At 40.1% G+C, this 16,520-nt stretch overlaps 1 protein-coding gene across 1 annotated transcript in view; it reads right to left on the bottom strand.

The window, feature by feature from the left end:
* The window catches only part of IARS1 (isoleucyl-tRNA synthetase 1), an 84,680-nt gene that overhangs the window by 55,178 nt on the left and 12,982 nt on the right, over nt 1–16,520 (bottom strand). Inside the window, exons 6-11 of the mRNA XM_041490009.1 lie at nt 14,716–14,863; nt 13,446–13,533; nt 9,613–9,673; nt 7,980–8,075; nt 3,431–3,553; nt 1,896–1,987 (exon numbers count right to left, since the gene is read on the bottom strand). Of these exons, the coding sequence (XP_041345943.1) occupies nt 1,896–1,987; nt 3,431–3,553; nt 7,980–8,075; nt 9,613–9,673; nt 13,446–13,533; nt 14,716–14,863 (608 nt within the window). The remainder of the gene's footprint in view (nt 1–1,895; nt 1,988–3,430; nt 3,554–7,979; nt 8,076–9,612; nt 9,674–13,445; nt 13,534–14,715; nt 14,864–16,520) is intronic.

Below are 16,520 nucleotides of genomic sequence, written 5' to 3'. Positions count from 1 at the left end.
AATTATCAATAATTGAGCCTGTGCTATAAAGATGCTTCTTGGCTTTGCCTTCTCTGGCTTGGAAAAGTCAAAGCTCCACATCTGCCATCTTCCCAACACTGTTCCTAAAGGAATGGCAGGCAGGAGCTGTGAGGGACACCCCAGCTGTCACGTCCAACAGCTGCTGAACTGTTGCCCAGACGAAGACCCCCAAGATCTCACACGTGCAGAGCGCAGTTTTGACCATGTCCTCCATTTTCAGCAATAAAGACAAATTTAACTGAAAACTATCTGCTGTGTTCTTACCTAGCTGTTGTGTTTTTCATATTTTAAAGCTTAGTTGACAGAAAGTTACTACACAGAGAAGGACCCTGATTTCATATGTAAAAAAAGAAGGCAAATTTCTCAACATCCCAAGGATTCAACAACTGCTTGGTTTCAGGGAAAAGCAGTAGTACATTAAGAAGAGTCTGATTGCAAAGTTTTCTTCCATTAATCAAAATAACTTATAACTATGTTCAAAGTTAAGAACTACTCTTCTACTTTTAGCATATTCCAATTATGGTTTGATTTGTGATGGCAGTGAAATGAGCTTTTCAAGTAGAATTCATTGTTCGGTTCTTCCCACCGGATAATTTGCTGCTAGGTGCTGCCTGCAACTTATCATCCATCAACAAAAATGTCAACAGCGTGGCAGGATTAAGGATCTTCTACAGAATCAGCATTTCTGCATCCCTGCTTTTGTCTCAGAAGGCCATGACTGGGTATTTGAGTTGTTGCACAAGAAAAACACAAGCGTTGCTTGATTTTAGTCCTGCCATTTTTCAAAAACTGTCCCAAATCATCAAGGACGTAACACTTGAAGGGCAATTTCCATTCCTCCTCCAGGCAGCTGCTAGAAACAAACCAATCCTGCTGTTCAAGAGCAAGCAAAGGTTATTTTTGCTATAAATTAAAGATAAATGTACCCTGCTAGAACACTTCACCTGGCAGTCAGAGCCAGAGCCAGACAGAGAGATGAGCTTTTATCACAGCTATTTCAGTACAGGTGCTGTATACATCAGATAGGACTCAAAATCTTCAAGCCATTTCAGATAATTAAATTAGATATTTTAATTTAAGTGTGTCTTTGCTCATAATAAGAATTTAATACTCTACTAAAAGGTTACTGAAGATTCTTTTTCTTAATTTGATATTGTTTGGTGATTTTTTACAACATCAACCGTGGAAATTTCAAACCAGGGAGCACACTAATAAAAACAAGCTTCATTTCAAGATTAAATCTGTCTAGCCTGTATTCCTCAGAAAGAAAACTTGTTTGTTCACTGATACTGAAGGGCCATGCAGAATTCCACATGGAGACTTCCCCCAGAGACATCCACCTAGGGAGATGTATCCACATTTTAAGCAACTGGGATTCTTTGAAAGAAACAAGTCATCTTACAAGGTTCAAAAGAGCTGTATTTTAGCCATTATATTCAAAACATACGAAGCTCTAACACAAACATCTAAAGACCTTCTGTGATATGCTTATTTGGATACAATTCAAAGGGTATGAAAAAAATCCTTTTCCACCACTCAGCTGCTTCAAAAAATAACCTTTTTACAAGAGGTGGTTAGTTAGGACTTCTACACCGAGAAATGAGCAACACAAACTACAAAAACACACATTTAAAATCATAAATAGAAACTAAATTTCAGCACTACACCTAAATTCATCAGTTTTATGGCAAAAAAAAGAGAAAAATTCCTTGACGACTAAACCAAAACTGGAGCTCTCCTGAATTAATAATCTCAGTTTGTGTTACTTTTAGTTTTGTCAGGAAAATTAAGTAAGGGAGGGGGAAAATATGGGAGAAAGCTGAAGAATTTCTCAGTTAGAAAGCAGCTCAAGGCAGGTGCAGGTGTGTGCTTACCTCCAGCAGAAGGGGTAGCTGTGCTGGAAGGTGGTGCTGTGGATCAGCCGGCCCTTCTCCTTCAGCCATCTGATGATGTGCTTATCTGCATCCTAAAAACACACATGTGCCTTGGACTATACATTTCACTAAGCTACTACAGGATTTGTCTCAGATACTCAAATTAATTTTTAAAAAACTATGCATAACCCAGCATTTACACACACACATAAAACTGCTATCAAGTTTATACATTTCCTGCGGGGCACTGTAAAACACTACATTTGCAAAGTCATTTGCTCTCCAAACTCTGTTTATTTACAGTGTCTTCAATTTGTCTCTGCTATATGGATAAATTAAAATTTATACATTAAAGCATCAGTCCTTTTATACTCTTAACTCTCTTCACACGTACACACAACTTCAGAAAATTCAAATTTTGTGAAGAACCAATACAAGCCAGAAACATTATTTAATATCCTAATGACTGAGTCTTCTAATTTTGTGGCAGGAAATCACATAGTGCTTTTTACCTAATATTTAAACTTCCTGATACCACATTCCTCTAAAGTGATTGAATTCAGAATTTGAAACATATTTCACAGTACCTCACTAATGAACTGGGATTTACGTGCTAAGCTGGAAGTGAAAGCTGTATATTGATAATTTAAGACAATCTACTGAACATACGAGTGTCAATAGAACATTAAGGAAAAAAATATACAAATATCTATGAGTGAAAAATTCAGTATCACAAGAAAATTTTCCAAGAGCCTTAAATTCAGATTTTTACCAGCAAGAAGCTAAACATGGAGCCTCCAGTGTCCTCTTATTTGCCTTAATGCATAAAGCAGGAAAGAAAGATAGTTGATTGAATCCTCAACTTAACTGGAAAAGACTGTAAAATCTTGTATTGCATTTGTTTACAGGGACATGCTTTATATCAAACTGGAGCAGCAGGGCTAAAAGCAATTTGTTTTCTCAGGACATTGAATTTAAGAGGCACTCCCTGCTAGGGATTTGCATCTGGAGCAATGTGGAGTTCCTGTGGGTTTTTTTTCCCAGGGATTCTCCTGCATCTGCTGGCAAGTAAATTCCCACTGCAACACAGCCCACAAGTGGGGAAATGACTGAATTTCTCCCTCCTAGGGGTCACGTTACATTAACTGGCTGGGAGAAACTTAATGATGGCACCTGGAAATTCAGAGTCATCCAGAGGTGAGGGAGGCCCTGCACGTGTGCCTGGAGACTCTGGACATGACATTTCTGTCAGGAAAAAGCTCAGAGTGAGTGAGAGGCTCTCTGGAGCAGCTGCAAACAGGATGCTCCTCTGCCCTCTCACCACAGATAGATAACAATACTTGCATTTCAACTTTTTTCTCAGCTGCTTAATAAACAATTCCAACCTTGTTGCAAATGTTAAAACACATTTTAATTTTTCAAGATACTAGTCACACATTGAAAACAAGCCCACACAAGGAAAGAAAAGAAAGCTTCTACCATATATAAAATATATCTTGATTAAAGTAGTAATTTACTGTCTCAGGCCCACTGACCTTCACATACTGCCCAGCAAAGTCAGCCACTTCTGCTGTGAAGCAGCCTGATGCATCAACAGGACACACAGGCACAGAGTCCTTCTGAATGATATTAAAATCCATGCAGACTCTGTAATCATCCTGCAAAAGAGACAAGCACCAAGCTGTAAGAATACAAAATACTGGGTAAGATATCCATGCCTTGAAAGTGAAATGAAATATTGAACAGAAAATGCGATGACTGGACAAGAATAGCAAAATACTCAGCCTTCACTAATCCCAAATACTTATGAGGAAGTCCTCTTTTAAAGGATTGTAGTTTTATTCATGCAGAAAATTATGATTTCTTCAGACTGTCACCTAGTACAGGGGATATGTGCATGTGTTTCTATGCACATCAGTGCATATACACACACGTATTTCATGTATCTAAGTACACACACACACACAGAGTGAACAGCTTCAGGCAACCATTGCATGGCAAAGGAACTGCAGCCACTCCATCCTGCTCCTGTCCCAGCCAGAGCCTGGATCTGCCCAGCTCTCCAGCCAACAGGGCATGTTTCAGAAAGCAGGTTGTTTTAATCAATCTAATTCTGGCATTTCACGTAAGCAGTCCCATTTTCTGAATGTCTCAACAATCCAAAGCCTTTAAACCTGTATTTCTCAATCTTTTTTGGCCCATAGGCAATGCTACTGACCAAGAACCACACATGGACAACATCATAGTTTTTTTCCTGGCCAGACTCCATTTAGATTTTTAATTTCCTGTAGCAGTAAGGGAAAAAAAAAAACAAAACCAAGAGTTGCTTCAGACTTTCCTGAACATGACTGAACAAAAATGGCATCAGAGAAAAGATTAAAAGAAAATAAGTAGGGGGATAGAAAAGTTCAGATTTTACCTTCCAGTCTGAATGACAGTAAATCTGTATCTTACCCAGTCACAGCAATGGCTGACAGGATACACAGCAGCTGTTTCACAGGAGCTGCACCTAAAGCACCCTCTGAGGCTGCCCAAGGACAGGGTGTAAATACACATTTCACAGGCCAGTGCTCCAGAGCTCCCTGAGCTCTCCTCCCCTGGCCCTAACCAACACAGGTGAGCCAGCTCTAGAGTGCCAGGGCAGGGCTCCCATGTCCTGGGTGGTCTCATCCTGTCCCTCCAGCTCTCCCCACTATCCCTGAGGCTCCCAGCTCCCCCAAGCCAGCCCTGCTGTGTTTTACAAGGATGAAATTCATCCACAGATGTCGAAGTTGGCTGCTTCATGGACCAAAGCTTTACACATAGAAACAACAAATCCCTGCAGCTCCAGCACTCCCACCCGAGCACAGCCCTGTCCAGCAGCTGCAGAAAGCATGACACAATTACTCCCCCTGTCCTTGTCACCCAGCTCCTGCTGTCAGGACATGGCTGAGATCAGCCCCTTCTCTGCTGGCCTCCCCTCAGAGGCACAGGGAGCTGTGGGGTTTAAAACACAGGCACGATGACAGAGCTGATGGCAGCCCTGCTTTGGCAGTGAGCTGTTCAAGGCTTTGAAGCAGCAGCCAGCACAGACCACAAAGCCTGGCACACTCAGAGCCCTGCTAGGGATGGCAGCACAGCAAACCCTGCCCTGGGCAGCACCTGGCTCAAGAGGTGCTTCAGCTCCATGTGCAGCCCTGCTGCAGCCAGCGCACACAAAGGGCTCTGCTGCTCTGCCTGAGCTCCCTGCTCCTCAACAACTGAACTCCAATGGAAGCTCTCCAGAATGAGCTGCCATTTGATTTCATTAAGATTTCCCTCAGTAACCACCAGGCAAGAATACATTCAGGCACATATAAGGAATCCACAAGAGCTAAGCTCAAATAAAAGCTAAGATCAACATCAGTTGTTTTCAGGATAGGAGCTAGAGTGGTCACTCTTGTACCTCAAAATCCCTCAAAAGATTACATACAAAAGTTGTAATACGCAAAATTAGTAAGTACAGGTCGTTTGTGAGAAATCAAAAGCTTTTTTATGTGAAATTTTAACAAAACCACGGAAACACGAAGTCAAATGTTCACCTTCAGCACTTCTTAGCAAAAATCAGTATCACTTTTGCCAAAAGTGTCAGGTACTGAAAAAAAAGTGCATCAGTAACAGATCTATGAAACTTGTGTGTCACAGCATGAGCAGGCACTAGCAGTGCTGCAAATTAAAAACTTCTATGCAAATTCTAGTGTTACTAAAGCTTTTTAAGTTGACTGCAGGTACATCTACATATGATGAAATACCTGAGCAGTTGAATTTTAGTGTCATGTTAATCTGGAGGTACAATGAGTTTACAGTGTTTTTAATACAGGTTTGTCTTGTTCTGTGAGCTTTAATTTTGATGTCTTTTGAACTGAAATAATAGAGTGCTCTGATATGGTGTGGCAGCTTGCATTTGGCAAAGGCATCACACAAGACAATGAAACTACATCTGGAACTAAATGAAAGTGAATTTTTACTTTCAATTTTCTTGGAGAAGGATACATTGCTGAGCTATCAGCAATACAGAACACGTATCAGTAAGTAGGATTTTAAATAAATAAGTAAATAAAACCCTGCCTTTCCAACGTTATTTATCAGAGACTCACTTATATTGATGGGAAGGAACAGAGACAAGACTCGAGGCTTGATGTGAAGGACTGTGCTTTATTTCTTCACCTCTGACCATCCTGGTGCAGTTATTCCTTTTCTATTTTCCTTCACCCCAACAGGAAGGTGCAGAGGAGCCAATTAACCAGGAACACACCCCTGTCTGCTGCCGTGAACCATCTCCCTTCTTTCAGCTAAGCCTATCTGAAGGCCTACAAGCAATACCAGCAGTATTCTACACAGAGCCTCCTGTGTAATAATGAAATCCTGAGCCTACACCATGACCTCTGGGAGCTTTTCTGAACAGAAATGATCCAGGGGCTGTCAAAACTGAATTACATGCACCCCAAAAAGAAGGCAGCAGCTTTAAGTGCAACATACACTCTGCACTTTCCTTGTGAAGGCAGCACAGGCCATTGACTCAGGCCTCTGCACCAGAAGTTATCTACTCAAACCTCTCCTCAGCTGATGAGTGCAAGGTTTTCTTTGTGATGTCTTTTTCCTCACACAATGTTTTATGTATTTTTTTCTTTGTGAAGCATTTAACTGTTACTCTCAAGTCTTTTCCTAAAAAAAAATGTTTTACAAGTAATTGCTGATTTCCCAGGGGAGAGAGAGAGAGAAATATTTTTTCCTCTGTGTTTACAAAACTCAATGGGCTTATTAAAAAAATCAAATAAAACAGGGCAGATAATCCTTGCTCTAAGAGGCCAGTCAAGCTTTCCAACAAGCTGTTTCCAGTAAGTTTAACTGGACTGTGCAAACACACAAACCACACTTAGGGCAGCCCAGGGAAAGCTTCTTCCAGAGCTCCTTCCCTGCTGGCAACCTCTTCCCCTCCTTCCCTCCATCTCCCACAGCAAGAGCTCCTGACTCTAAATCAACTCTCACCCCTCTGGAACATCCAAGATTCAGCTCCAGGGGAGAGTCTGAGGAGCAGAAGTGGGACAGGATTTACCCTCCTGAGGACACTTGACCAGCCACCACCATTTTCTTTATTAACTGCTAACACAACCCATTCTAATTTTCTTTATTCAGAGCTATATTAAGCTGGAACATCTTTTCATATCAACCATCATCCTGACAAGGGAAACACCACCACAATGGATGTTCCCTTCAGCAAAATGCAGGGGGAAAAGGATGGAAGAGGATGGGCTATTTCACATGAATACAAAGAGGTCTGTTGCCAATGCCAAGTTTCTCTGGAAATTATGACAGAGCTCGTGGTCCAGGGATTGCTAATTGCTAGGCACTGCAAGTTTTTTGAGGGCATCTTTGAATAATGGCTGAAGACAGGACACTCTCCAAAAAGGACAATGAGCCTAAACTAATGCATTTAATTCAAGTGTCTAAAAACTGAAATAATTAAATCCATGACAAATTATTCCTCTTAGCCTTAAAAAAGAACAGACTGAGGGAAGGGACAATAAAGACAGAAAAAAAAAAAAAGAATGGAGTGCAACAAAATCCTTTCACACCAAGGGATGAAGTCTCAGGACAAAAGCAGTGAAAGCATTTTCTCATTCTCTAAAAGCCCAGTGAGTAATGAAACTGAAACACTGAAGAGGGGCAGTGTGCTGAGCAGAACTGCTGTTCCCAACCAAAATCACCACTTAGCAAAGCCAGTTTTCACTACCAATGCTACAGATCAGCCCTTCCCAAAGCTCCAACTTCAGACTCTGAGAAAAGCTGAGCTCAATGACACCCAGAAGACCCAGTGGTGAGTTCAGCTCACATACCACAACACAAACCCCAGAGTGGGACACAAAAATCTCCAGCCTAGCACAGGCCCTAAGTGGAAGAGCTCATGAGAATACAAAGCTACACGATATTCTTAGATTTTTAAGCAGCAAATGGGAAGATTGTTGAACAATCACCCTGAGAGAGTCCCCAGGAGCTGGAAAGCCAAGCAATGTGTGCTGGCCAAAATTAACATTACAGGTACACTACAGTGTAGTTGATACTTACAGCACCAAAATAGGGAGCCTGATGGACAACTCCTGTGCCTTCCTCCTCCTTCACATAACCATCCACTACCACAGTAAAGGCACCTCTTTCTTTGCACTGTAACACAAAAATACCATTTTATATAGATATTTCTATTTTTATAGACATATACTTACACACACAGCAAAACAGAGTTGCTCAGAACCTGGCAGAGCCACGAGCCACACAAAAGAGGAAAGAACTGCATCAAAAATCAGTGACACAGTAAAATGTGACATCCCTAACATGACTTAATGACTTCCCATAGCCCAGACACCTGTGTACTTCATTTAAAGAGTGTCAAGTGTGATTAAATCTCACACCTCTCCAGAAGGCCTCCAAGTCAATTACTCTTCAAGCCACAGATCTTCACACAGTTCTGTGCTTAACAGACTGCAAATCAATACACTCCTGAAAGTGAGGACACAACCAAGAAAGGTACAGAAGTTTCCCTGCATTTTTTATGTCCCCTATACCTCTGAATTAAATAAAAAGTTTGCTATTATAGTCACACATTTTCCGTATTTCCTCCAGAGAATAAGGGCATGGTAAATACCAACTAAAAACACAGAGGAGAGAAAATCCAGAAAAAATTTGCTAAGAAAAGATCTGACAATTTTCAGAGTGTTCAGTATACAGATAATGAAAAATAAAGGGTTATTTACTATTCCTTAAAACAAAAATAGTAAAAACAAAAATTACTGGAGTCACAGCTGAACCAAATGTGTTATAAAATATTAGGTTTGGCTTGTTCTGAAGGGAGCTATTTTGAGATAAGATCTCCATTCTAAAGAAAAATTTGTAGATGCCCCCATCTGCTCCTTACAAGTACAGCAGGACTCACAAAATTTATCCATTCCAGCCCTCAGATGCACAGTCCAATATTCCAGATTCAGCTGTGTTTGACTTTCCTCTAGAAATATCAGAGCTTACCCCCTACAGAGGTTTTCCCACCTTTGCTGACTCCTGCACATCTTTCAGAACAGGAAGTGTCTCAAATGACCAAATCCCTTACAGAGTTCCCAGCTGCCTGGCCAGCAGTGCTGCACCTCTCCTCTTTGAAAAATATAACCAGTTTTTAATCAGTTAAAAAAAAAAAAGAAAAATTCCCTAGGCACTCTCCTATTGCTACATATTCTTTTATCATCTCTGAGCCAGACCTAATGCAGTGCTTAAAAGCTGCACCCAGATAAATCTGGTACATCAGTAGGTTTTTAGCAAAGGCTTTTAATTCTTCAGTGGGAAACTGTCTGTGATTGTTATCCCTTGTGAAAACAAAGGTGGACTTAGGAGGTACACAACACTCACCAGATGAGAAAAGGAGAGAATATTGGTTAATATGTACTTGTTAATACGTATTGAAGTTTCTCTGCAATCTGAAATCAAACTTCTATTTATCATCCATCTGAGTATATTTAAAACTTAAAGGAAAAAAATTAGAGAAAAAAGTCAACACTGTTTTTCAAACTTTCACTAGAATTTTAAGTACTTTAAGACAATCTAGAGTTTGTTATTAGAACCTAAGATCTTTTTATAATATAAACAAGGAATACTCAGAATGAGTTTTATTTTTGTCTTTCTATCCTGTATCAAACACCAAACTGGTTCATCTTACCTGAATAAAATATTCGAAGAGTGGTTTGTATTTCTTGCCTTTAAGAACAATACCAGGAAACCTGCGGAGAAAGATTTACAAGAACATAAATTAACAACTTGAAAACTGGTTTTTTTTCCTATTTGCTTCTTTACCTCCCTGACAGAATTTGATTTCAGAGGATGAAAATAATTTCCTTAAGTTTACTTCCCATCTCTGTGGTAACTTGGACAAAAAACAATGTCTTTTCATGCATCTCTGCTACCAGTCAACAACTTGTACCTGATGGACTTCAGTCAAATAATCAATGTAAATTAATAAATGAATTAAGTATTAATGACAAGTTCCTTATGGTAAAACTGGGCAAGAATCTTCTGGATAAAACACAGCAATCATAACAAGAAAGCCCTATAGCTCAGCATGTCCAAGAGCACGAAATAATGATCCAAAACACCTGAAGTTTTATGTACAGAAGACAGTGGCACACGGTATTGCAGCTTGTGAAGCTCAGATGCCTCATTCCTTATTCTACACTGAGCATCCAAACTCTCCACAGGCATCTCAGGGAATGACCCAACACAGACAGGACTGGCTGAGACCCAGCTGAGCCAGACAAGGCATGGGAGGCAGGGATGGAGCCTGGCTCCCTTCAGGCCCTGACGGCAGCTGACAAAGGCAGTGATCAGGTTGGGATTTGCAGCTCAGAACTCCCCTGAAAGTGCTTAAATCGTCCAACTTCAGGGGGAAAATCCACTAAAACATAACTTAATGTAATAGATGGGCTGGCTCTCTGACTGTGTCCCAGCTGTGGTCTCTCCCCACTCTGTCCTTGACCTACAACTTCCAAACAATGGCCAAACCATAAAACACTTGACTCCTTCAAAGTGGAGGACTTTGCAAAGCTGTTCACTGCACAGGAAGGACCTGCAGAAGCATTTACTGCCAAGTTCAAGAGCACAACTCCTCAGCTCAGCACACACAATATCCTCTAGGAATAGGAGAGATTTCTATTTCAAGCCCCAGCTTTGCAGATGGTTTATATGTTTTAATATTACAAACAGCCTTAGGAATGTTTGAGGTGCTTAATCAGGATCAGATGAGAGAAAAGCATCCCAGTGCTCAGGCACGCAGATGTGGGAATGCTCAGATACAGAATGTGAAGCACCAGAATTGGCTTTAAAAAACAAGAAGTTATATTCTTATTTAACATAAGTCAGAGAAAGGTAAAGGTTGTGGACCACATTCCTGATTTTAATTTTGAGATCTGAAATATTTTGTTTGTCAAAGTCCTGAACTTCAGGTTGAAAATTTATACAGTGGTACCTTCTTGTGACCTAAGTTATAGTAGTAACATTTGTTTAAAATCACTTCAGCAATCCTTCACTCTCAGGAGATCAGAAATCTCTGGTTTGCATTCTTTAGAATCCAAAAAGAGACAACGAGGAAAAACAGTGTTAAGAAATTAAATGCCTAATATACCAAAGGACTGAAATCTAACACAAGAGGATGGAAATGCTCAACAATCACATCCTACCAGTGCTAAATAAAACAAGGCACTCGATGGCCAAAATTGGGGCAACACACCCAGCCCAACTCGTAAGTGCCCAGCAGCCAGTTCAGGGGACTTCAGACACTGAACATTTTCCTCAGACCATTCCCTGACCCCAGCCTGATGCCTGCTATAGATTAAGTTGCATCAATTTCTCCCTCAAGGGCCTGACTGCTTGAGAATTTAAAAGTGAGCTAAAGAAAAAGATTAAGAGCAGAAGTGGTGAAGTTCATTTCCATGAACGTAGATACTCGTAGATCTAAATCTTTCACAGATCCATTCAACTGCCAGCTACCTTTTAATTGTCTCACATTTCACATTTGAGAACATTAATTATTACATAACAGAAAAACTGGAGCATGACCAAAACCAGAAACGAAATCAGCCTGAAAAGAGACCATAACACTAATACAAAAAGAAGTAAAATATACTGCTCTGCAAAGAGATTTGCTAGCACCCTTATAGACGGGCAGAGGTTTAAAAAAAAAGGGAAATTTAAAAAATAATAAGAGATTGGAGGGGGTGAGTGGTGGTGTTAGAAATACCATTAGTCAGGAACATAAATACAACACCTGAAATAGGTATGATTGCCTTAAAGAGCAGACTCTTCAAATTTCTGATGAAGACACCACATCACAAGAAGGCCAAAATGTTCTGGGCATTCCTGGTATAGAATGACTGCAGTCACACTGAAGTTAAATTTGTAGTATTGCATTAAAAGAAGAATTTGGAAACAAAAGACAACAGATCAACAAATTTAATATATGAGCTAGCTTGCTTCTTTTTTAAGCCCAAAGCAAATGTATTGAAAAATACTTAAGAACATAAAATGGTTTTGATAGACGTTTTTAGACACTCTGAACAGGTTTCAAAAGACCAAAAAGGAACAGAGTATCTGTATTTCCCAAGAGAACTGAAGCACTGCTGGACCTAAAAACCACTGAGACAGGTCTAACAACCTGATTCAACTTCAAGTGATGGAGAGTCTTTCATAAGAGAAGTGCTAAAGAACATACAATGTGAATTTGTCAAGAACAAGCCAAAGAAAGCCAAAATTTTTGGGGCTGACTTGCCAGCTTAGATAGCAAGCAAGCAGCTTAATGTTAGTGAGAGCTTTGACACTTTATCATTCCAATACACACAAATACTGGAACTGGAGGATACACCACCACTTCAAGAGAAAGTTGTTGTTAATTCAGTATCAAACCAAAAGAAAATTCCCAGTGGGCTCCTGGCAGTGACACTGTTCAGTGGTTCCACTGATGACTCAGAGGGGAGGAAAAAACTCCAGAGATCAGAAGTTCAGCCAAGCCTGAAGAATGAGAGCACTGAACATCATCTTCAGAAACTGAACACCAGCTTAAATTGGTACAGACCAAGTGACAGATTAAGAGCATTCTCATAGAGGGGGGAAGGGCAGAAATCAATGCAGAAAATATAAAATTATTCAGCTGTCACAGTATGAGCCATCAGAACAGGAAACATCTTAAACATTCCTGCTCTGTATTTCCCTAATTTAATGATTACATGCAAGTGCTTAGCTGAAATATCCTCTATTTTTTCAATTTAAAGCTTTCAACTGCTTGATAAAAAGACAAAAATAGAAATAACTGACGCCAGTGAAGAAGGGGTGTTACTCTCAAAAGCATTTCCAGTCTTTACTTTTTTTATTGTGGATATGTGGGGTTTTGTAGGGTTTTCTGTTTGAATAAAGTGAGCAATCAAATATTTGTTGTATTTGACCTCTTTAACAGGCTGCTGGTTTATACAAAAGTTTAAGAGATGCCAAGACAGACATTTTGTCTAAAAGATCTATAGAATTCAATACCTGCACCCCCTGCCCAGTCTGACTTCTTAAATAATTCCTCTTTTTCCACCTAATCAAGATGAATACGCACCCTGCAGAAAGCAATGACTGTCACTAATTAGAGAAGTAATATTTATTTGCTAAAAACAATGGGATTGTTTTGCCCATTTCCCTTTAAATCTTTACATAATGTGTAGAAGACAGCATCTGGACCACACCTCCAGCATTTTCTCAAACTTTTACCTTAATGTAAACACAAAGGAGGAGAGGGGGTGGACAATGGAACCTTTTTTCCCCACCACAAGACAAGGACCCAATGAAACATTTTCTCTTTGCAGCTTCACATACAAGACCAATTTGTTCCAGCAAATTTCAATTCCTTTTATAGATTTCTGCAATATAAACACAGATGCAGGGAAATCCATCTTCTTAACAACATTTAACTTCTGATCTAGAAAAAAACTGAAAGCTAGCAAGTATAATAATTCATGTACTTGCCTGTCAAGTATCTGATATTCACTGTCAGATTTGTACAGTGCCACCAGCCTGGACTCCATCAAAATGTAAATCTTCCCTGTGGCTTTATCTAGAATATAAAATAAAACAGGAGTTTCACAAATCTCAGTTTAATCCCCTCATTTGCACCATTATGAAACCTTTCAATATATGCAAGATATTGTAACAATAAAACTGCCCAGAATAATCCTTTACTACTTTCCAGCTATTTCCTCCCCACACAGCCAGTTAAGGAACACTTTCCAAAGGCTAAGTTTAAACAGAAACCACAGGATAAAACCCAGGCCACTGATTTTCAGTGTGTTTTGTTGTTGCAGAGGTAGAAATCCTTGTCTATTATTGTTGAGTCAAATAAAAAAGCAATTAAGAAGTTTCAGTAAATTGTAACTGAAACAGAGGGAAATTATTGGAAGATGGACAATGACTGCATAAAATCAATATTATTAAGTAGTAAGATAATGATAGCACTTCATGCAGCCTTCCTGAGATTAGCTATTTCAATTACATGCTTGCATTTCTTTATAAAAGAAGTAGACGCCAACAAAGGAAGTTAACATGAAAAATTAGTGAAATGTTATGAAGAAAACTCATTTTCCATCCCAAACCACCCTGATTTCCTAATTTCAGTGACAAATTTTATTCAGGTTGCTACCCAGCCAGCTCAGGATCACTGTCCTATAGCAGTGAGCCAGAGACATCCAAACCCAACTCAGCATCTCAGGAAAGTGAGGTTATTTTTGAAAATACCTAGTATTTCTTTTCAAGATGACCAAATTTATGTTAAAACTTTTGAAAACTGAAACATACTTAGTTCTCTTCAAAGAAAGAAAACCCAAACACGTGGAGTTCACTGCAAAGTCCTGCACGACCTCATGTTTAACAGACAACAGATTCATGTGGTTATGCTGAAACTGGAAATTCCTACTCACTATTTTACTTATAAAAAAAAAAAAGGGGGAGAGGTGTCTGTAGGTGAAGGTATAATTAAAGACTACAAACACACAGAACTTTTTTTTAATTATTCTTTATTTCATCTATCAGTATTTTGTAAGGAATAGTCCTCTCAATTAATGTTAAATAACAAGAGCAGAGCAACTGGAAATCATCAGCCACATCCAAAATGGATCTTATCCTTCAAACTATCGCTGGTTCAGCCCCAGAAAAGTTCTGTAAATTTAACATAAACCAGTCTAAAATAGAAAACACAAGTACATATCCATAGGCACTGAAGGAAGAGGTGTTCAACACTTGCCTCTCAGTTTTACATATTGCAGCTCTGGGTTAACACAAAGGGCCAGATTGCTGGGCAAGGTCCAGGGAGTCGTGGTCCAGGCAACAAGAGAAACACTTGGATCTTCTTCCAGTGGGAAGCTCACGGTCACTGAAGGATCCTGAACATCCTGAAAAACAATTTAACATGCTATGTTCATCTGTGATGTAAAAGGTGAAGTGGCAGCATTAAAGTCAGAATAGAGCACCAGTCACTGAGTTCCTCATTACAACAGTGCAGTCTGCCAGTCCAACAAGGCCACAGGGTCAAAATCTCCCATTAGCAGGCAGATTTGGGGGATTTGCTGCCAAAATACTGAAGAAAGACAAGCGCAGGTCCTATAGGCACCTCTTACAACCCTATTTTTGAAGTTTAGAAGCAATCTCAAGAGTCAGGAAAATCAGCAGCTTCTCAGATACTGCTAAATAAAGCCTTTTCCACATTTTGTTCTGCAGCCAGGGATTAGGAAGAACAGCCATCACGTAAACAATTCATCTCCAATTAAGAAGCTGTTGTTAACAAGGGGGGAAAAACATTTGGGGTACTTAAAAACAAGAATATGTCAATGTTTAAGAGTAAAAAAACCTCAGGGAAGGAGACCTTTGTCAGCTACTCTATAAAACTTCACCTTCCAATGAGTCCTAAAAATGCCCTGAAAAGAAGTTTTTCTTTCAGCAAACTACAACCCTATTCAGTCACTTCACATTTTACATATGATGAAAAGCTGCTTGTAAAAGCAAGTCTAGCCCTGCAAATGTGAAATTTTCCCAACGAAATTCCACATGCCAGCTCAGAGGGTGCCATGCACCCCGACCCTAAGCCCTAAAATAGGTCCTGTGGCCTCGGCACGTCTCGTGCGAGGCGCTCTGGTTTCCATCCAGCATCATGGAACAGTTAATGGCATCATGGGACAGGCAGCTATTTATGTCTGAGCTGAGGGCTGCTCCAGAGGGAGTTTTCTGTGAACATCTGGTGCAGTCAACAGTAAAACATAAATATTACATAACCCATGGCCCAGGCTCAATACCAGGCAGAGATGGAGCTCTGGGTTCTGGCGGTACCGAGCACTGCAGGCTCCTCACTTTGCTTTCTGAAGCACTGATCTCACCAAGGAGATAAAAACAACTGGCAAAGCATAAGAAATACCATCCAGGTTGACAGGTAATGATGTTGTGTAGTGTTTTAGCTGGTAGAATTCCACCTGCAGACACCGTTTCTTCAGTTTAATGCAATACCAGCTGCTGGCACTGATAACCCAGGTGTGCCTTGCACACCCAGCTCTGGTTCTGAACATGCTTCTTGTGCTTCTGATCCGTGTCCCAGCTCTCAGAGGATCAATAAACAGCAGCCAAGGGCAGCTTTCCACTGTAAGACAGGCAACAGCTGCCTAACACTCAGAAATGACTGCGCTCACCAACAATAAATCCTGTCAGCTCACAGACCCACAACTTCCAAACACCATTTCTGGCAGATGAGAAAGGTAATTTTTGCATGGAGTGGCAGAGCGTCATCCCACCCACACACACCTCTGGCTCTGGGGTAAGAAACAGCATCTAAATATTTCATTAAGACTCAAGAAAAGTGCTTCAAGCTTTATGGAGAAAGAAAACATAGATACACATACACACCAACCCTCCAAAAAAGTCTTTGTTCTAAAGAAAGCTCATTTATCTGAGCCTGTGTGAAATGCCAGCCAATAAGGGCAAGAAAAGTAATTATTTCAGTTGTCAGACAGGCACAAATATCAAGACATCTTTGCAAATCTCTCTTTCATACATCACAAATCG

The sequence above is a fragment of the Pyrgilauda ruficollis genome, unplaced genomic scaffold, assembly GCF_017590135.1.
Source record: "Pyrgilauda ruficollis isolate IOZ18807 unplaced genomic scaffold, ASM1759013v1 scaffold97, whole genome shotgun sequence".
Taxonomy (NCBI): domain Eukaryota; kingdom Metazoa; phylum Chordata; class Aves; order Passeriformes; family Passeridae; genus Pyrgilauda; species Pyrgilauda ruficollis.
The sequence above is the reverse complement of the archived record's forward strand: the minus strand, read 5'-3'. Positions and strand labels throughout refer to the sequence as shown.